The sequence below is a fragment of the Chrysemys picta genome, chromosome 3 (assembly GCF_011386835.1).
Source record: "Chrysemys picta bellii isolate R12L10 chromosome 3, ASM1138683v2, whole genome shotgun sequence".
Classification (NCBI taxonomy): Eukaryota; Metazoa; Chordata; order Testudines; family Emydidae; genus Chrysemys; species Chrysemys picta.
In genome coordinates, this window is record NC_088793.1 from 81,163,033 (window position 1) to 81,184,842 (window position 21,810).

Below are 21,810 nucleotides of genomic sequence, written 5' to 3' on the forward strand. Positions count from 1 at the left end.
TAAAATAGGTAAAGGATATAAAAGCAAACTTAACTCATCCCAGAAGTGCACCCACTTTTAAGATGGAATGCAGTGGCAGACCATGGCCACACCACACAACATTGGAGAACAGGAAGTGAAGAAGAATACTAGCTGAAACTGTAGGTGGTATTTAGGGATGCAGAATGCAATTATCAGAGATTAAATTCAGCCAAGACTGAATGAAGTTAACATTCTTCTTCTTACAAAAAAAAGTAAAATGGGATTTTTAGTGAAGGTGGACAGGGACTCTGTTTGTGAGTGTCTTCCAAACAGCAGCCACCCCAGTAGCACAAGTGCCCCAGGACACCATGCTGGAGTACTGGTTCAGGACAAATTTCCACCTACTGAATCACCATCCTCATTTCTTGATGCTCCCAGATGTTCTGTGGAAGTCCTTTGTCCAAAGACTGGCCCGGCTCAGCTGTACTTAGCTTTTGAGCTCTGACGGCATCACAGCACAAGATGGCACAGTTCATGGGTAGTTTAAATTTAAAAATAATTCTAACTGTTATGAATATCAGAATGACTGCACCAGGCAGTTTTCAGAAAAAACAGGTTGTTTGCAGTACGCCCCGTAAAAAACCCCAACTTAATGAACCTGGAATTAAGAAATTATTTTAAATTGCTTTCTTCAGCCAAAACAGTCTAGTTTTCTTAAAAATAAGCTTAGAAATCCTGACAATTCCAAGTTAAGGTTCCACTTTACAAAACAACCCATTTAAGAGTATGTAGATACACAGTAAAGATCACCAAATAACTTTAATTCTGCTCCTGTAACATCATTAACCTTTCATCAGCCATTCTAACCACACATGTGGAGAAGACACTACTTCTCCAGGTTGTGGGTAAAGTACTGAAAACGTGAACTGAACAGTAGTTTTGTAATTGATTTGGATTTGTCTCCAATATAAAGAAAGATACTTTGTTCCTCAGGAAACAAGGGGAATTTTCAAAGCAGAATGTGGGGCAATGGTGATTCTTTGAGAATATACTCTCCATACTGGGCTCCGTACAAGCTGTCCAGGTACTCACATCTCAGAAGAATGCCTCACCTCTGGGATTTTCAGAACCTTACAATGATGAGATACTATGCCTCTTTTGGATAATGCTGTGGTCCCTGTTTCTTAATATCACTGGCTCTTGGCCATCTCCCAGGCCACACCATTCCCTTGCCTCCCCATCCTCTTGGAATACTCTAGCCACTGAGTACTCAGATAACTGGTGCATAGGCTAATAACACAGTTTTAAATCACATAGTTTTCCAGCTGTCACCAAGGCCACCCAGAGGATTCAGGGGTCCTGGGGCAAAGCAATTTCAGGGGCCCCTTCCATAAAAAAAAGTTGCAATATTATAGAATACTATATTCTCGTGGGGGCCCCTGTGGGGCCCGGGGCAAATTGCCCCACTTGCCCCCACCCCATCTGGGCGGCCCTGGCTGTCATTTGAGCTCCTAGATGGGAGTCCAAATGATTATACCCATCCAAGCATCTAGACCAAGTGATCAGGAAGTCTGTGGTGAATTAAAGATCATTATACCATTAGGCAGATAAATAGGGTTATCCCCACTTCATAAAAGTGGAAACTGAGGCTCAAATTTGTTCCTTGCCCAGCTGCACATACTGACAGTGCCACAGATAAAACTCAGAACTCCTGACTGCCACTCCAGAGCTCTAACCTTTAAATTACTCTCCCTTCACACCCCAAATGAGCCATTCCCAAGGTAGAGACTCACAATGTAAAGAGACAGTTCTTCATTTCCCCAGATACCAGATATTCCACAACCTCTCAGAACCGGCAGAGAGGAAGGGATGGGAATGGAAGCCACATAAGGCTTCACTCTATATGCAAATGCCAACCCATCAGGAAGATCATTATACATGATCGAACCACACCGCTTAATTTTCTCTAGAGGAGATAAAGAAGGGCTCACCTTCATTTGACATGCTGTACTTGCATGGCTAAAAGAACAATAACATTTGCCTCTGGCTATATATGCCATGAACATCAACTTACAGATGACTGGATAAATAATAAAGAGGAAGGTCTGATCTGATTGGGTGGGGACCGTATTTGTCACTTTTCTTTCAGTTAAGAGGTCGGATGACAATGGAGAGAAAAAGAATAGAAAAAGATGAAGCCAGCAGAAAGAAAGATAAGAAATTAATAAAATAAAAGTTTCCCCTTGTCACTATTACTTCAGTATCCATGTCCTATAGGGCCCATTCAGTAAGGTGCTGATGAGCCTCAACTCCACTAAGATCAGTGGGGGTTGAGGTTGCAATCAGTACCTTGCAGGATGGGCCCATGTTCATCACCTATATTAAATATCCTCTGCAGATTTTTAGAGCAATCAACTTTACAAGTCACAAAGTTTCCTCACCCAGCTATACAAAAACACACTGAGAATGATGCAGTGTTCTTCTACGTCAAACAGCACGGACAGGAAAGACGGTATAGTGGTGAGGGTGCTAGGGTGGGACTCTGGAGGACTCAAGTTACCTGCTGTACCATAGGCTTCCTGTGTGACCTTGAACAAGTCATTTTGTCTGTTTGTACCTCCATTCTCTATCTGTGAAATAGGGATAATAGTCCTACTCCACCTCACAGGAGTGTTGTGAGAATACATTAAAAGTTGTAAGGCGCCATATAAGCACCTTGAGTACCAAACAGAATGGTAATCAGGAGGTACTTTGTGAAAGGATAATGAATGTCCTTGTGGGCTGCCTGAACTTAGATATTGCTTTGGCAGAGAACATCTTTGTTCTGTGTTTGTACAGTGTCTAGCACAATGGGGTCCTGGTCCATGACTGGGAGCTTTTAGGTGTTACTGTGTTATGTATTTGTATTGGGGTAAGACCTCTGGAAGCTTCAAGTTGCGATGAAATTGTCTGCTGAATAGTGTTATCCACTCCTGGAACCATCCAGGAAATAATCACAGTCAAAGGGTGAACTTGAGCAGCACTGAGGCTTGATTTATTGCTTTCCTTGTTGCTTCCCTTATTTGCACAGTTATACTCACACACACAACTTAGTCATACTGGCAGACTGCAGGCGCAGATGTTGGTTTTGATTTTGGTGACTGAGGCTGGCCAGGCCACAGCTGCCCAGAGATATAACGTGGGGCGACGAGAGTCCCCGAAGTCCTTTCAGATCCGCGGGAGGGCTCTATTGCTTCCAGTCCAATCCCGAGTTTAGCGTGCTGTTACATTTCCTTGTTGGTAACCCCACCTGGCCGCCTATCTCGAGATTTATATCTCCGCCAAGATAATACAATGGTTCAATAAAAGGCGATATTTGCTTCTTTACTTTGCCATTGACTGTCATTCACACTATCTCACCACTGCCCATTTGGGACACTTGACCCTCCAACCAAATCTGCGTTTGCAAATGGATCGCCATGCAGAATTGATCCCAGGAGCGGTGGGCCCATATGGACACCACCACTTGGAGGATTTCTGGGGTGAACACTGAGCCATCCAGCAGTTCCAGAAGGCCTCCTATGAGTGACCTACAGAGGGGAAACAGAAAAGCGATATTTTAGTTCTCTCCCCCCACTTTCCCCTTACTTACCAGAGTTCATTTATGGGGGGGGGGGCAGGTCCCCCCACCAAAGCCTTAAAGTGGATAACATGTGCCTTTAGATCCCTGTTTTCTTCCTGCAATTCCTGGGACCTAGTATGACTATCTTCCAAGTTCACTGCTGATATGACAACAGAAGCGGCAGTCGCCGAGGCTGTGATCCTGAGTTTTCCATAGGTTGTGCTCTCTCTGGGTCTCGGTTAAAACCTGGCAGAGTGCCTCCAGTGCCCTGGTGCTCTCCGCTTTAGTGGCATGCCAAGCCCAACATGTTTGCCACAGAAGCCATGCTCCCATGGCCATCTGCCCCTTTTTATCAGGTTTGTATAATGCTAAATACTTCTCATAATTATTTTCCAAGTCCGGAATCATGTTCCCTCCTGAGATCACCCCAGGACTCCAGGAATCTGTGCCTAAATTCTGCGGCCATGTCAAAAAGGGGGGGGGGACGACTTACAGCGTCCCACTCCCATTTCTCTGTCTCTACCCTTTCATTTTCCCCCCTAAACAATGGCATGGTGTCCACCCTGCATTCCCGAAGCCAACCTGAAACCATCTAGCCTACCCACAAACGGCCACTGGGAACCTGTGCTGAGGAACCACCTGCCGCCCCCTATACCTCAACTACCCCAGAACTCGGACCCAACCTGTGGACTGATAGCCTACATGCTGACGGCCACTGAGAACGTGGGGGTGTCGGTCCCTCATCAGCTACTGCTCAAGTTCAAATTAACCCTTTGGTGCCCGCATTCTCCACCATTTAATGTTACCCGTTCCTGGAACCAGCCAGGAAATAACCACAGACAAAGGGTGAACTTGAGCAGCACTGAGACTTGATTTACTGCTTTCCTTATTGCTTCCCTTATTTGCGCAGTTATACTCACACACACAACTCATTCATGCTGGCAGGTTGCAGGCATGGATGTCGGTTTCAATTTCGGTGGCTGAGGCTAGCCAGGCCGCAGCTGCCCAGAGATCGAACATGGGGCGATGAGAGTCCCTGAAATCCCTTCAGATCCACGGGAGGGCTCTACTGCTTCCGGTCCGATCCCGAGTTTAGCGTGCTGTTACATTTCCTTGTTGGTAACCCCACCTCGCCGCCCATCTCGAGATTTATATCTCCACCAAGATAATACCATGGTTCCATAAAAGACGATATTTGCTTCTTTACTTTGCCATTGACTGTCATTCACACTATCTCACTCATTTCTTACATTAATTGATTGCATATTCATAAGTATGAATACAATTGGTAATATAGAGCAATACAGCTTTAAGCAAGCATCTAACTTTCCATCGCAGCTTGTGGTTTTGTAACAGCATAACAGGAAACTGTGCAAACTGCACTTGAAAGAGCAAGGGGGCATGTCTGGCTACAAATAATAGAACTTCCTCTTCAAGGAGTAAACTGCAGACCTCCAGAGCTAAAAGCATGAGCTAGAGGCAATAACAGATTCACGCCCTTATGGCTCAAGCACAGAGGGGAACATGTAACACATGGCGACCAAGGTGTCACACATGAACTACATAGCCCACAATTTGATAGGCCATTTATTAGTTGGAATGCTGTTAGCCTCAGAATGGAACTCTACTACCATTTTAACTGCTAAGAGAAACTGATGCAAAAGAGGACAAAATGGATCAGTATTTTGGGCATGTTGTGGTTTGTGGATTAATTTGGTGTTATTCTGTGCACCCCACAGTCAATGCTAAAATTTCTGTGTTCTCTCTCATGATCTATAGAGAGAGAGGTTATTATGACCTAAACATCATGGCAAAAAGGTGAGCTGCAACAATGGTTGTCAACCAGGGGTCCAGGGCCCCTTAGGGGGCCTCAAACAGGTTTCAGGTGAGCCTCCAAGCAGGGCCAGCATTAGACTCGCTGTGGCCCAGGACAGAAAGCCAAATCCCCACTGCCTGGGGCTGAAGGCCAGATCCCTGAGCCCCACCACCCAGAGCTGAAGCTGAAGCCTGAACAATGTAGCTTCATAGGGGCCCCTGTGGCATTAGGCCCCAGGCAATTGCTCTGCTTGCTACCCCCTAATACTGGCTCTGGCTTTTATATGCAGAAAACCAGTTATTGTGGCACAGGTGGGCCATGGAGTTTTTATAGCATGTTGGGGGAGCCTCAGAAAGAAAAAGGTTGAGAACCTCTGTGCTACACCACAAGCATTTCCCCCTCCTAAAAGGATGGAAAAACCACACAATTGTCTACTCTCTCACAATACAGTTACTGTGATTGTGTAATTCAGTAAGATGTGTAAATGGATGTTTTATTAATGTATTTATGAATGCTAGACCAGAATTGATTTTGATATGGAAAATTGTGTGTGTTTATATACACACACACACACATAGCCACCAATAAGATAACTAGCTCATCTAAACCACTTTGTGAGCAGATTTCCAAGCACTTTACAAAGGAGGTCAGTATCTGGGGGAGGGATAGCTCAGTGGTTTGAGCATTGGCCTGCTAAACCCAGGGTTGTGAGTTCAATCCCTGAGGGGGCCACTTGGGGATCTGGGGCAAAATCAGTACTTGGTCCTGCTAGTGAAGGCAGGGGGCAGGACTCAATAACCTTTCAAGGTCCCTTCCAGTTCTAGGAGATGGGATATCTCCATTAATTTTAATTTAGTATCATTATCCCCATTTTATACATATGTAAACTGAGGCACAGAAGGGCAGTGGCTTGCCCAAAGTCACCCAGCAGAGTCAGGAACAGAACCCAGGTCTCCTGAGGCCCAGTCTAGTTCCCTAGCAACATAGTTCTAACAGTTCTAGAACAGTTGGTAAGGCAACAGTGAATAAATATTACATATTGCCCATTTGGTATCATTAGCACTGGGAACAGTGTATGCTGTCTCATTTGGGCCCCAATCCTGCACTTGCCTGCACATAGCCCCATGCCTGCATGCATCCACATTAACTTCAATGAGATGCTGCCTGCACACGATCAGTTATGGATCAGAGCCTCAGAAGTAATATTGTCATGGGGTAAGTACCCTTGTGAGCAGCTGAGCGCCTTTATCTCCCATTGAAAACAGTAGGAGTGAAGTATTGAGTGCTCCCTACAAGTTCTACCTACATCCCAGGAGCATGTTGGTCGTAGTCTTAGTTAGCTATCCACTCAATCCATTCAGCAAGGAGAGTCCATCTATAACGACTTCCCTTCCTTAATATATTGTAATAGTAGAATATAATTCAGTTGATGGAGATTGACTCTGTAATTCAGATGCCCAAGTACTGCATAGGTGAATTAAACTTACGTTGTTTGAATTTTGTCTAAAAGCATTTTCAGTTCAGAGATTGAAAAAAGTCAGTTATGTATTATTTAACATTTTCTTTGGATCTCAATAACCTACTTTACCTCAGATTAATTTGCATTAGATACATCAGTGGGCCGGAGTTTATCAAAAGTCTGTGTCAAATAGTTTTACAATGATGTGGATGCAGTAAAAAGATTTTGTAAAAGCACAGTCTTTTTGTACAGTGGATGTTACTTGACGTTTCAAAGTTATTTGATAAGTTTTCACCTTATGTATATAAATTGCTAAGGAGCAAGGTCAGTCTTTTAAGGCAGTTCTATGCCTTAATTTTTCCCTATTCTGGTTTATGTCACTCCTTGAGCCTCGAAAATCAGATTCACTCAGCAACTAATCATATGGTCAGCAGTGAAGTGCACCATTACAAGCAGCACCAAAGAGTGGAGCATATTTTATCTTTATTTGAAACATCTTCATTATAAGGGTATGCATCACATACTAATTCTCATGCTGTATTACAGATAGTTATAGGTCTAGTCACTTGTGTATTGGTATGGTATTGTGTTTAATAAGTGGTTTCACATCATCTGTCCTCAATTTATCTCAGGGGAAAGTGCTTAAAAATATGCATGGATCCCAGTTCACCCTTTCCCTCTACAGCAGGGATGGCCAACCTGTGGCTCTGGAGTCATATGCGGCTCTTCAGAAGTTAATATGCGACTTCTCGTATAGGCACCAACTCTGGGGCTGGAGCTACAGGCGCCAACTTTCCAATGTGCCACGGGGTGCTCACTGCTCAACTGCTGACTCTGCCACAGGCCCTGCCTCCACTCCATCCCTTCCTGCCTCCTCCCCTCACCCTGCAGTGCCCTCACTCCTCCCGCTCCCCCCTAGAGCCTCCTGCACGCCATGAAACAGCTGATCGGGAGGTGTGGAGAGGGAGGGGGAGGTGCTGATCAGCAGAGCTGCTGGTGGGTGGGATGCGCTGAGAGCGGGTGGGGTAGCTGATGGGGGGGCTGCTGACATATTACTGTGGCTCTTTGGCAATGTACAGTGGTAAATTCTGGCTTCTTCTCAGGCTCAGGTTAGCCACCCCTGCTCTACAGTTTGCAGAGTGGTTTCCACAGCCATTCTGCCTTGGTAGCATTCTACAGCCACTTACACCACTGCATAAGTACAATTCACCTGTCACTGTATATTACATGCTCCTCTCTGTATCCAGCCCAAGTATATAGGGCTGTTCCACTGCTTGCTTGAGTGCCTGGCTGCTTTTAGCTCTGATCCCTCATGTGTTGGCCAAGATGGTGGCCATCACAAAAGGCAATGGGGAATCATGCCCACAGTTTGCTAAGCAACAGTAGAATTATTCCCTTACTCAATATTTCTCATCCTTCTTTTATTTAATATGAATTTCCTTAGATAAACACACACACACACAGAAACAGATTGTTAATTAACCCTGATAAATCCTATTATTTTAACACTTCAAATACAAAGCGTAGAAGCAAGAGAGCATCAGAGTGGAATTAATGTTATTTCAACACTTTTTCTGTCTTCAGCCATCTAGCTTAGCACTTCACACATCAGGTGTTGCCAGCATGTTGTATGAGGCCAACTTGTTCTGCGTCAAGCAAAGTTCAGCAATGACAGGCCAGCTGTTTGACAGAGAAAGGGAACCAGCTACTCTAATCACTGGTTTAGAGTTCCATAAAGAAGCACTGGATGACTGGGAAGCAACAGAGAGCTAGAAATAGAAAGATACGGACTGGAGAGTAATTGAAGAACCCTGTGGGATGGTATTGGTAGGAATAGTGGAGATCATGAGATGAAGTGGGGAAGCAGCAAAGAGGAGCAACATTCATGTCCAAATAACCCTCTAATTCTTGTCTAATACTTAAGGGAGCTGCAGAAGGAGCAATATAACCACTAGTAATGATTATTGTATCCTTCTATCCCAAAGGATCCCAACAAACCTTACAGATTACAGAATTGTTCATCCACCATTGCACTATTGAATTACACAGCTGATTGGGAGTGCGGAGAGGGAGGGGGCAGCCATTGGGCAGCACCATACAATGGCTATTATTAAGGAAATTAAGAATAAATCTCCTATTGAGCCAGTAAGGGGAATTTTCAGTAGGCAGAATATAATTGCCTACACTCAAGCACTGGAAGGTTGTGGAAAGAAAGAATGTGCCCAAAGAGTACCAATAAAGTTGCAGAATTTTTTTAATTGCTTGAGAACCTTTCGAAAAGGCCCGGAGGACACAGGGGCAAGCAGCAGAAACGTTTACATACCACATCTGACAGTAACAGAAGAAAGGCACCATAGAGGTGCCAGAAGCCAAGTTAAGAAAATGCCAAAAAAATTCAGTGATATCAGCCTTATCATTCAAAGACATAAAAGCAGCCTCATTTCTGAAGAGACGTGGAAGGAGACATTTGCATTAGCATAAAATATATATATATAGTGCATCTTATGCACCCACTGTTTCTCTTCATCTCTTCTAATGCTACTGGTTGCACTGTTTGTGCACAAACTGATGGTCTCCTGAGTCTCTGGAAGATAAATGCCCCCCCCTGACTTTTTTCCCTTCCTCTATCCACCCCACTAGCAGTGTCATGCTTGCTATGTTGCTTCTCTCTCTGTCACCACCGAAACAATTAATGTTATTGCTAGTGAACAACAAAGCTGCAAATCTATTCTTTGGTTTTAGATAACTTCATAGTCAGTAGCAAATAGCTATCTGTCTGCTGCACCTCTGTTTGTCTGCACCTATTAATAGTGTATCTATCTTGTCCTTTCTCAGTTAAATGTTATGCTTTTTCTAGCTTGTTTTAATTCCCCTTGATATAGATTGTAAAATATTCTTGTAGATGTTCCTTTGCCCTTTTCTCGAGCCATTTGGAAAGATTGGGGGTATTTCTCCTCCTCCTCCATCTGCTGTAAAATGCTCTAGCACAGGCATCACTAAATAAGGTACTAAGATTCCAATCTCCTCTATGAGGCAAGGTCGTCCACTCAGACGCTCCTCACTTATATTCTACTGTGCAGCCTACAGCCTCTTACTGGCCCCTGGAAATCACATCCTCCTACAGGAACTGCATTTCTTGGCTCTCCCACAGCTGTGATTGATTCAGGATATTCATAAAATGGAGGTTCTGTAGTGCAAATTGCAGTCTCAGTTCTCCCTATCCACAGAGCCCAGATGGGTAGGTTTCCACAGTGTGCCACCTATGCAGAACTCCCGCTTTTCTGCAACTCAGGATCCTCTTCATATACAAATGTGGGAATAACAAGCTTCTCTCCCAAGACTATTTCAAGACTTGTTGTTGCATTTACATAAGATCATAAGACTGGCCAGAGTGGCTCAGACCAATGGTCCATCTAACCCCGTATCATTATGGTGACAATGGCCAGTGCAAGATACTTCAGAGGGAATGAACAGAGCAGGGCAGTTTTGAATGATCCATTCCTCGTCCTCCAGACCCAGCTTCTGGCAGTTGGAGTTTTAAGAACACCTGGAACATAGGGTTGTGTCCCTGACCATCTTGACTAATAGCCATTGATGGACCTATCCTCCATGAACTTATCTAGTTCTTTTTTGAACACTTTTGGCCTTCACAATATCACTGGCAACGAGATCCACAGGTTGACTGTGCGTAGTGTGAAGAAACACTTGCTTTTGTGTGTTTTAAACCTGATGCCTATTAATTTCCTCAGGTGACCCCTAGTTCTTGTGTTAAGTGAGGGGGTAAATTACACTTCCCTATTCACTTTCTCGATATAATTCATGATTTTATAGATGCCTATCGTATCCCCTCTTGGCTTCTCTTTTCTAAGCTGAACAGTCTGTCTTCTTAATCTCTCCTCGCATGTAACTGTTCCATAACCCCTGATAATTTTTGTTGCCCTTCTCTGCACTGTTTTCAATTCTAATATATATATTTTTGAGGTAGGGTATAGGGTGGTATTTACGTGACCATCGCTTATTAGCACAGTAGTGTCCAGGAAATGGACCGCTTGTGTGGATTGATCTAGGCTGAGGTTGATGGTGGGATGGAAATTATTGAAATCATGGTGAAATTCCTCAAGGGCTTCTTTTCCATGGGTCCAGATGATGAAGATGTCATCAATGTAGCGCAAGTAGAGTAGGGGTGTTAGGGGACGAGAGCTAAGGAAACTTCAAAAACAGACTCCAACGAGAGACTGCTGAGCTGGAATTGATATGCAAACTAGACACAATCAACTCAGGATTAAATAAGGACTGGGAATGGCTGAGTCTTTACAAACATTGAATCTATCTCCCCTTGTAAGTATTCTCACACTTGCTTCTTATCAAACAGTCTGTACTGAGCTACCTTGATTATCACTTCAAAAGTTTTTTTCTCTTACTTAATTGGCCTCTCAGAGTTGGTAAGACAACTCCCACCTGTTCATGCTCTCTGTATGTGTGTATATATTTCTCCTCAATATATGATTCACTCTATATGCATCCGAAGAAGTGGGTTGTAGCCCACGAAAGCTTATGCTCTAATAAATTTGTTAGTCTCTAAGGTGCCACAAGTACTCCTGTTCTTCATAAGACCAGTGTTTCCCAAACTTGGGATGCCGCTTGTTTAGGGAAAGCCCCTGGTGGGCCGGGCTGGTTTATTTTCCTGCCGCGTCCGCAGGTCTGGCTGATCGCGGTTCCCACTGGCTGTGGTTCACCGCTCCAGGCCAATGGGAGCTGCTGGAAGCGGCGGCCAGTACGTCCCTCAGCCTGCGCCACTTCCAGCAGCTCCCATTGGCCTGGAGCAGCAAACCGCGGCCAGTGGGAGCCGCGTTCGGCTGGAGCTGCAGACGCAGCCGGTAAACAAACCGGCCCGACCCGCCAGGGGCTTCCCCTACACAAACGGCGTCCCAAGTTTGGGAAACACTGCATAAGACTAATACTGGAATATTGTATCCAGTTCTGATGGCTACACTTCAAAACGTGATGCTGACAAATTGAAAACATTTCAGAAAAGAGTTAGAAGAATAATTTGAGGTCTGGAAAGTGTGCATTATAATGATATTAATGAAGATCAATCTATTTTTCAAAGAGAAGGTTAAGAGTTGGCAATCAAAATCTACAGTTACTTACGTGGGGAAAAGATTTCTGATGGTAGATGTCTCTTATTTAGAAAAAAAAGGCATGACAAGATCCAATGGTTGGAAGTTGAAGCTAGACAAATTCAGACAAGAAACAAGAAGCAATTTTTTAACAGTGAGAGTAATTAATCGTTCAAACAGTGTACCTAGGGACATGACAGATTCTCCATCTCCTCAATATCTTTCTAAAAATATACTGTAGCTCAAACAGAAGTTATGGACAAAAGTTATTGAGCAAAGTTCTTTGGCCTGTGTCAGGCAGGAGGTCAGATTCCACCATAATGGTTCCCTTCTAGCCTTAAAATCTAAGACTATTAAAATAATTAGTTTGCTGACTCCTACATAACACATTGCATGCCTGTTGCCCACATGCGCCATAGATTATCTACTCTGGATAGCTGATGAATAAGGAACTTAAAATATGAAAATCTATAAACACTTCTGGATTTGAGAGTCCCAATCCTGCACCTCTGAAGTCAGTATAAATTTTTCCATGGATAGGAATTTTTCTACTCAGGAAAGAAATGGTAAAAGGTAATAAAGGTAATTCTTAAACATAACCTATTCCAAAAAGCACTACATAGGGCTTTACCCAAGACATAGGTTTATTTGTTATATAGAAATGCAAGTTCAAAATATCTGCCTTCAACAATGTAATGAAGTACTAAACTTGAAGTACCAGAGGCTTGGTTTAGAGCAGGAATCGGCAACCTTTGGCATGCGGCCCGCCAGGGTAAGCAGCCTGGCAGGCCGGGCCGGTTTGTTTACCTGCCGCATCTGCAGGTTCGGCCGATCGCAGCTCCCACTGGCCGTGGTTCGCCGCTCCAGGCCAATGGGGGCTGCAGGAAGCAGTGGCCAGCACATCCTTCATCCCGCAAGTTAACATGATAGGGAGGAACAGAGTTGAGGGCTAGGAAGTCCTGCATCCTAATCAAGCCTCTTCCACTGACCTACTCTGTGGCCTAGGGTAAGTCACTTCCTATTTCTGCACATCACTTAGCTACATAATAGACCTGATTAAAGATTTCTAAAATCCAAAATTTCTACAAAAAATAATTAAGTGTTTTTCACTAACAAGTTTCACCTTTTTGGGAGGGAGAGGGAAGAGAACAACTCAAGTACCTAAGGTGGATGCTGTGAGCATTAACTGGTTAATGCCTGTACAACACTAGAATAAATATTATTATTTACAAAGTTATCTAGCTTTTTTCATGACCCATATAGAACCCAGATCAGCAAATTAAGCCTGAAAAAGCTTTCCTCCTCCTCTTCTCCATGAGATTGTGCACGGATCAGACACATTTAGGCAATATTTAATAGATTTTCTAATATTCTGCAAGCATTCTGCCAAATGTTAAAGCCGTAGCATGATGCATTTGAAGGACGTGATACAGAGTGTAATGGGAGTCTATTGTCTTCCAAGGGCTTTGGGTGAGGCCCAAATTCTTCAGTGCCTAACCTTGCCAAGACCAGTTTTAAAATGGTAAGAACTGGGAGAGGAGGAAAGCCATTGAGATTATTTTGATGCAGAACCATTTAAGCTTAAAATAACAACAAATAACAATAATGAATGCCGAGAATAATAGTGAGGATTAATGTGTAAAGTGCTTTTAAAAATATAAAGCGTATGGTTTGTTATTTATAAATAAAACACAGTTGAGTCTTGAGTGTAAAACAAAGTATCCATGAGGGAGGGGACCCTAAACAAGTCTTGTATCAGGGTGTAGCCATGTTAGTCTGTATCCACAAAAACAACAAGTCTTGTGTCCTTCACAGGAAATAAATAGCTTTTATGTTATCGGAAAGGGCTAAGACAGATGGCAAAACTAATATCTTTAACCAAAGTATTTCAAATATTTTGGTGCTAGTAAGCACAAATCTTGGTTCTCTGAATGTTTAAATAAAAATGGTTGCTTCTGTGAGCCAAATAAAGTGGTAGAAATTGGGCCCAAGCAAAACATCTTTTCAACAGCTTGCCAAGTTTCAGAAAAGAGACACAAAATTAGTTGTCTCTCTGGTTTAATTAACTTAAATAAACTATAAACTATCTGCTGCAATTTCATTTTTTCCTCATAATTGCACTTGAAATTATTAAGCTATATTTGCAATGATCAGAGGTGAGTAAGTCACATCAGCAAACAATTCTTCCAGTACTAATAGTTTAAATTATAAATATCTTGAGTCACTCCCACCATGGAGAACTGACATGGGGTTGCTGGGAGCCCATAAGAGGCAGAAGGGTTGATTCCTGTTCCACTCCAACCCTATAAAAAAAAATCTACCAACAGGGCTACTAGAAGTCCAGAAGAGGCAGTGGTAGAGGGGCCTTAGTTTTGCATCGCCTTATACCATAGTCAGTTCTCCCTTGTTTTTTCTCTCTCATCTGGTTTTTAACCTACAAAGTCCCAGTGGAGAAGGGGGTTAAGGAGGGGAAAGGAGAAGTGTTGTCATACAACAAAATGATGGTTCCTTCAAAATGATGGAGACAGCTTATCTGCATTAGTCTTTACGTGGGCCAGTTTAAAATGACTCAAAGAACCAAAAGACCACAAAACTCCCAACTAACTAGTGACTGGAGATACCCAAAACTGAGATTCTGCTACAGTACTGTACTTCTATTGTTTAAGAGCTTCTAGTTGGTGGCTTGAGAAGAAGAGGTAGTCTAACCAGTACCATGTGTATTATGTGGTAGAGCAGCACAAGGAGTTAGCCCGTTCAGGGAATTGACCCTAAGGATTTAATGTGGAAGTCCATCTATAGCAGTGTTACAGTTTTCATGGCATGCCAGGTGCATATGAATGTATATGCTCAAGGGTGACTTTCTGCAGATAGGTGTCATTAGAAGCCCTCAGATACCTGTGCTAATATCAAATGTCTCTCTAGATTGTGAAATGAAACCAAGACTAGCAAGAGACATTGAAATTGCCCAGAAAATAATAGTAATGAAGCAGCAGGAAGACAAACAACACTTCTGCAATTACATCAAGCTACACAGAAAGCTGTCTGTCAACAAAAACTGACCTCTTTAAGTTGTCATGCAAAAATCTGATTGTACCATTTACCATCTATTGCACTGAAGGGATACAAAGCTGTCAAGCTTAGTTTCTTTATCATCAACATTTGCTGTGGATTCAAATGCTCTTTGAAGTGAGTAAAGATTAATAAATAGAAACAGCTGGTCTGTTCCAGCACTCTATGAAGATTAACATGATTGTGTCCTTGATGAAACCTTGCTGTGCAAGGCTATTGTAAACTCTGTAGTAAAAACTTAACAAAATTCCTAAAGACTTTCAAGAACCTAAACCTACAACCCTTGGAGTATTAGGTCCAAGAAAGGAAAGTCAGGCTTTGTCTCATGAAGCTTGGATAAGTTTTTCTAGGGCTTTTATTACACTCTTCTGAGAGAAATTGGGGCCTACGGAATGCTTTCACTACCAAAGTTAGAAAGAAGAAGCTATAGAACTACAGTATGTATGGCCCCCCTCCCTGTAATAGCTGAGCACTTCACACTCTTTAGTACATTTATCCCACAAACCCCTGTGAGGTAAGAAAGTATTAGTATGGGGAATGGAGTCACAGTGAGACTGACTTGACTATGGTCACAAAGGAAATCTTGGTAGAGCAGGAACCTGAACCCATCTCTTCTAAGTCCCAGACAAGTGTTTTAACCACTGGATAATCCTTCTTCTCTCAAATAGTTGTCAAACTACTTCACAATTCATTGCCTTCTGGATAATTTTGTGTTAGCTTGGTGCCCGGGTAAAGTATGTTTCAAAAGGTCCTGCAGAGGAAGATATAAAACTCTTCAGAAGGTAGGTGAGGAAAGATTTCAGGTAAGTAAAATATTGCTTTGAAGGAAGTGACAGGAGCAGGTCCATCCCAGTTATGTCGCAAAACTGAAATGCTCAGCAATTAGCTTCAAACTTGAACTAATGAGCCCTTATCACCCACCCTTCAACATAGCCTTTTCATTATGCCCTAGATTCTTTGCAGCTCATTCATTCCTCCAAATGGCTTTTGTGAGATTTTCCAGATTATAGGGCTAGTCCATGCATAGTTTTTGTACAGGTATGTCAGTTAAGGAAGTGTGTGTGTGTGGGGGGGGGTTGTTTGTGGAGGGGTTTTTAAACCGATCTGGTCATATCAGTACAACCCCCAGGTAGATTCAGTGATACTGTTATAGAGGTGTCTTTTACCAATATAGCTTATGCTTCTTATACAGGAATAAGGGATACCAGTATAAGCATCTTTATACTGGTATAGTTGTGTCTGCGCTTGAGGAGGGTTTACCACTTTGCTTGTACTGATATAGTCAAAGTGGTACAATTTGTGTTTGGACAAGGCCTCACTTTACTAATCTGACATAGCTAGGCAGAGTCTCCTCCATGATTTTTGCCAAAACCATTTAAGATCAGGTACTGTTGAGGTACATTCTTTTTCTATTAGAAAACCAGTGTTATGCTATATGGGGACATAGGCTGCTGGATTGAATAAGAATTTTCAGTTTGGGTGAAGGGGCTGTATCTTAAGATTCTAAATAGGTACAGTAAGAAATATCCTAGTGAAAGGCTTATTCTGTATGTACTTGCTGGAAACTGTACACAAGTTTGCTAAGTAGGTTCATGAACCCTCCAACAGATCTGCTGTGAGTTTTAATTTTGTAACAAAATCAGTAAATGGTGTGATTTCAGATTTACTTCTCAACATTTTATCCAGCTGTATCATCTAAAAGAGGGCAGCAGAGACTGGAGCCCTGATCTGTATAGTGAGACTGCTTTCAAACTTTGGACCACTGGCAGTCCGCAGGGTGCTGGCATGTCACATGGCTCTGTTCCACATCTTTGTTTCAAGCTGCTTCTGCGGGCATCTAAGCTTGTCAAAGACGAGCCAGAGTGTCTGTCAACACAACTAGAAACTAGGAGGACCAGCCAGCTTAATTGGCACCGCTGTGTTAAAGGAGGAGAAATGCTAGCAGGAACTGCTCTTGGGCTGTCACCATCACTAGGACAGTTACAAATAACTACATAAACACCTTTCTAATCTCATTGGCCATGTAAATAACTCTAGTTGCCACAGTGATGGAGTAGAATTCTTTGGCACTGCCATGTGAGAGAGAAGATGCGGTTACTCAGGAATTTCTAAGAGGTGTTCCACACTATGAAAGTTTGAAGACCCTTCACATAGGGGGTTCATTGTGTCAGCATCGGTTATCTACTAGCTAGCCTTGTTTCTCTCTTGCAGTGTTTGGTTTTAACTGGATTGTTGTTTAGTAGCTTTAAGTTGTCACTCCCTGATCCAGACTCTGCCTTATGGCAGAAATTGACCTGATATTAGCAATCCACTTCTCCTTAATATATCATCATCATCAGAGCTGATGGTTATTTTTCAAATGAAAAGGTGGTTTGGTTAAAAAAAATTGCCTTTAAAAAAATTAGAAATGGTTTATGATTGTTTTTATCTAAGAAAACCACTTAAAAATTGATCAGTTTTGAAAACTTCAAAACAAGAATGTCACAACTTGTCACAACAATAGCTCTGTAAATTTCCTATCAGCTCTAGTTATCAGACTATGGGATTCAGTTTGGGAGGGAGGGGGTTGTAAAATCAGTTTAACTATCAGTTTTATTAGGTCTCTTTTGACTAAACCCTTAAACACTTAGTCAGGCAAATTATTACTGACTACAATAAGCAGCTCAGAATTTGGCCCATCATGGATATTCTTTGCCAGCGTTCACTCCTTAGGTCTATTGTGCAGTTGCATCTTTCTTGTAAGATGGTGCAAGATAATATTGAAATCCTGTATGGTAAATCAAACTGTGAATGTTCCCATTGGTTTCTCTCTCTATTAAGTGACACTGTTTGTTGCTATCATTGCACAGCTTTCTCCACGGTTTCCCACATACACATTTTGAAGAGTGGCAGCATGGATCCCATAGTAGGAACAGTATTGTCAAAGAGTGTCAGGTGTATAGAGACAAGAGCCTTCTCACAGATCCCCAGGCCTCGTATATAGAAGGGTAAACCCCACATTTGGTAGAATAATTGCTGTGGAATGCTATGCCCCTGTGAGAATAACCTGTGTAGGGGAAAATTTGGCCTATTATTGGTGCATTGAAGAAAAGAGTCTGAAAATAGCATATTGAGAGTGTTTTGTCTTTGGTTTGTAGGGTTTTTTTTTGTTTGTTTATTTTTTTAAAAGCATAGAGATAAGAGACATTGACTTCTTGACACAATGAGTCTTAAAACTACCTTTTGGAAACCAGGAAGATACTTATGGTTTATATCTTGATAAGAATATCAATTTGGGAGCTTTCACTCACAGTGGAGAGGTATCCTTTTTTTATTTTGGTTTCTTCTCCATCTCTCAAGTGACACTGATTAGATTTTCTTATCCAATCATTCAGAGAGATTATCCTGATTTTTCTTCTCACCAATATTCAAGATTACTCTTGCTATTTGCTTTTTGTCAGAATTAATGCATCATGCAAGCCCCCAGGTTAAAAAGTTATCCAAGCATCTTCATTATTCTTGCATTTCTGATCTTTGATTCCACAGTGGTGAACAGATGGGCCTTTGCTTATTCATTTGCTTCATCACCACTATGTATTATAGTCAATAGTTAGAATTTATTGAACTCTGCTCACTTGTTCAGCTGGGGCCCAGCAATAATGGTATGTGTGGGAAGTCAGGCAGGTAGCTTGACACGTTATTTGGCAGTATCTTAAAATTAGAGTTATTTGGTCAAATGTTATAGAACTAGTATAGCATCGTGTTACCTGCTGAGTCAGCACTATGTTTGCTACATGCTTCTTCAATTCTCTTGGTTAAAGAAAAATCTTAGTTTTAAATAAAGTTGCAATTGCTCGTGGTTGTGAAAAAAAGCAATTCCTAAAAGATGGAGAAGCTTATGCTGCACTTTGAAAAGATGCTGAAATAGCATAAATTGTTTCATATGAATATCTTATTTATATTAATGATAAAACTGAAGATTTCCACGTGATGGCAAAGATTTTCTCTCTTCTCTACAGGAGAACACAGATGTGTGTGTGAGAGAGGTACTGGTAAATAGCATCAGTTAGGAGTCATGGCCATGAATTGATATAACACTACCAGACTTCAAAATCCATTAAAGTCAATAGGAGTCTTTCAGTTGAAACAGTGGACTTTGGATCAAGCCTTTTCTTTGTGGCAAGTATTGGCTTGCTTCTCTGATTGTCCATAACTAATAACAAAGACAAAACAAAATATTATTTTATATTTATATTTGAGTACGCCAGGGGTCCCCAACGCGGTGCCTGTGGGCACCATGGCGCCCGCCGGGGCATCCATGTGTGCCCGCCGACAACGTCAAGAAGCGCTACCGCTGAAATGCCACCGAATTTCGGCGGCATTTTGGTGGTGATGCCTCTTGACGTTGCCGCTTCATGGTAGCATTTCAGCGGCTGCTTGTCTGGTGGCCATGGTCCTCAGCGGCTAGTCATCTGGCACCCGCCCCATGGAAAAGGTTGGGGACCACTGGAGTACGCCATTGTGATGCTACATCAGGACCAGAGCCCCATTTTGCTATCTGTTGTAGAAACACATGGTCCCCTGCCTCAGAGATGTTAAAATCCAAGATGAAAAGTGACATGCGAAGGGCAGAAAGGGATACAATGAGATATACATTTAGAATTTTTCAAAGTGATCATAAGTAGATAAAATAAGTGTCAGCTATCTCCATCTGCTCATCAATCTAGCTACCATTAGAACAGACAGGCTTTTTAGAAAGTGTAACTAGGAACACCCCAGGAGTCTTGCAGGACTGGTGGGTGGATACCCGAACAAGAATATGTTCTCAAACTGTCTCTGATTCAATAGTGCACGGGCCCAATTTCAAAGCCACAGTGCCCAGGTGGGAATAAAGTTTAGTACATTGTGTTTTTCTGTCCCTTCTCGGTGCCTCAACTTATTCTCATCATCTTTGGTCTAGAATTTGTTCCATGGTTGCCATAAAGTACTTCTTTTGCAGTACATGCAATGATTTAACGTGCATTTTTAACCTTCTGAAATTTTGAGTCGGCCCTTGTGTTTCCAGTGTCGAAGTAATAGCCTTAATTTGTGGCCCTAACTTCATTTCAGTTTTAGCATCGCTCAAGTGGTCTAATACTTTGCTGTAAAACAAAGATCTCATGGCTGAGCCCCAATAGCAATGCTAATATTTTTCTTATTTACTAGAGAAGGCTTTCCTCACCCATAGGCTTACATTTTACATGTGTTCTACTATACAACTTATTGCACATTTCAGAAGTAATTATTGTGCAAATTTCAAAGCCGAGCAACATAGCCACTTCAGGAGCATTTTTCTTTTGGGGGTATGATCTTGCATTAGCAGCGTGCACTCATGCTTTGCTGGTTAGTCTGAATTGCATTTATCACTCTGCAAGTGGGAACAACTTGCCTATCTCTCTATATGTGAATTCATGTAATTCACTGATTTCTATTGCTCTAGCCACAGCTATACATTCATCATATGTCAGTACTGGTTTACTTAGAGGTCCCCTATGCAGCACAATGTAGTTCAGAAGAAAGAAAAAGAAAGAAAGATTTCATGTACAATGGTAACAGTCAGCAGCAGAACCCCTTCCAGACTGATGTAGCATAACTTATTGACTATGAGGACATCAGCTTTTCCAGTGATTGCTCATGTTTTTATGGAGGGTGTCAAAAGCTGCTTCCCCACTCTGAACTTTAGGGTACAAATGTGGGGGCCTGCATGAAAACTTCTAAGCTTAACTACCAGCTTAGATCTGGTCCGCTGCCACCATTCCCAAGTGGATCCCCTTCCCTGGGAAACCTTGAGAAACTCTTCACCAATTCCCTGGTGAATACAGATCCAAACCCCTTGGATCTTAAAACAAGGAGAAAATAACCATTCCCCTCCTTCCTCCCACCAACTCCTGATGGATCAAGATCCAAACCCCTTGGATCTTAAAACAAGGAGAAAATAACCATTCCCCTCCTTCCTCCCACCAACTCCTGGTGGATCAAGATCCAAACCCCTTGGATCTTAAAACAAGGAGAAATCAATCAGGTTCTTAAAAAGAAGGCTTTTAATTAAAGAAAAAAGGTAAAAATCATCTCTGTAAAATCAGTATGGAAAATAACTTTACAGGGTAATCAAACTTAAAGAGCTCAGAGGACCCCCCTCTAGCCTCAGGTTCAAAGTACAGCAAAGAGAGATAAACACTCTAATAAAAGGTACATTTACAAGTTGAGAAAACAAAAATAAAAACTAACACGCCTTGCCTGGCTGTTTACTTACAAGTTTGAAATAGGAGAGACTTGTTCAGAAAGATTTGGAGAACCTGGATTGATGTCTGGTCCCTCTCAGTCCCAAGAGCGAACGACTTCCCAAACAAAGAGCACCAACAAAAGCCTCCCCCCCCCCCATGATTTGAAAGTATCTTGTCCCCTTATTGGTTCTTTGGGTCAGGTGTCAGCCAGGTTACCTGAGCTTCTTAACCCTTTACAGGTAAAAGGATTTTAGAGTCTCTGGCCAGGAGGGATTTTATAGTACTGTACACAGGAGAGCTGTTACCCTTCCCTTTATAGTTATGACAGAGGGCTTAAAGATCTAATTACAAAATAATAGAAAAAGAGTTCAATCCTAAACAGGTGTTACCCCTATTCAGCCACAATTCCCTGTCTTGCTATTGAAGATGAAGCAATTTCTGGTGGTTAAAACATTCATCTGGGAGCCCCATGCTCTGTTTTTGTTCCTGGCTCAGTCACAGACCTGCTGTTCGGCCCTGAGGAAGTCATTTTGACCAAAAAT

General features: G+C 42.3%; 1 protein-coding gene across 1 annotated transcript in view; it reads right to left on the bottom strand.

The window, feature by feature from the left end:
- Positions 1–3,246: 3,246 nt before the first annotated feature.
- Positions 3,247–21,810, bottom strand: part of HACE1 (HECT domain and ankyrin repeat containing E3 ubiquitin protein ligase 1) — a 148,380-nt gene continuing 129,816 nt past the window's right edge. The window contains exon 25 of the mRNA XM_065588265.1: positions 3,247–3,530. Within this exon, the coding sequence (XP_065444337.1) occupies positions 3,347–3,530 (184 nt within the window). The 3' untranslated portion in view covers positions 3,247–3,346. The remainder of the gene's footprint in view (positions 3,531–21,810) is intronic.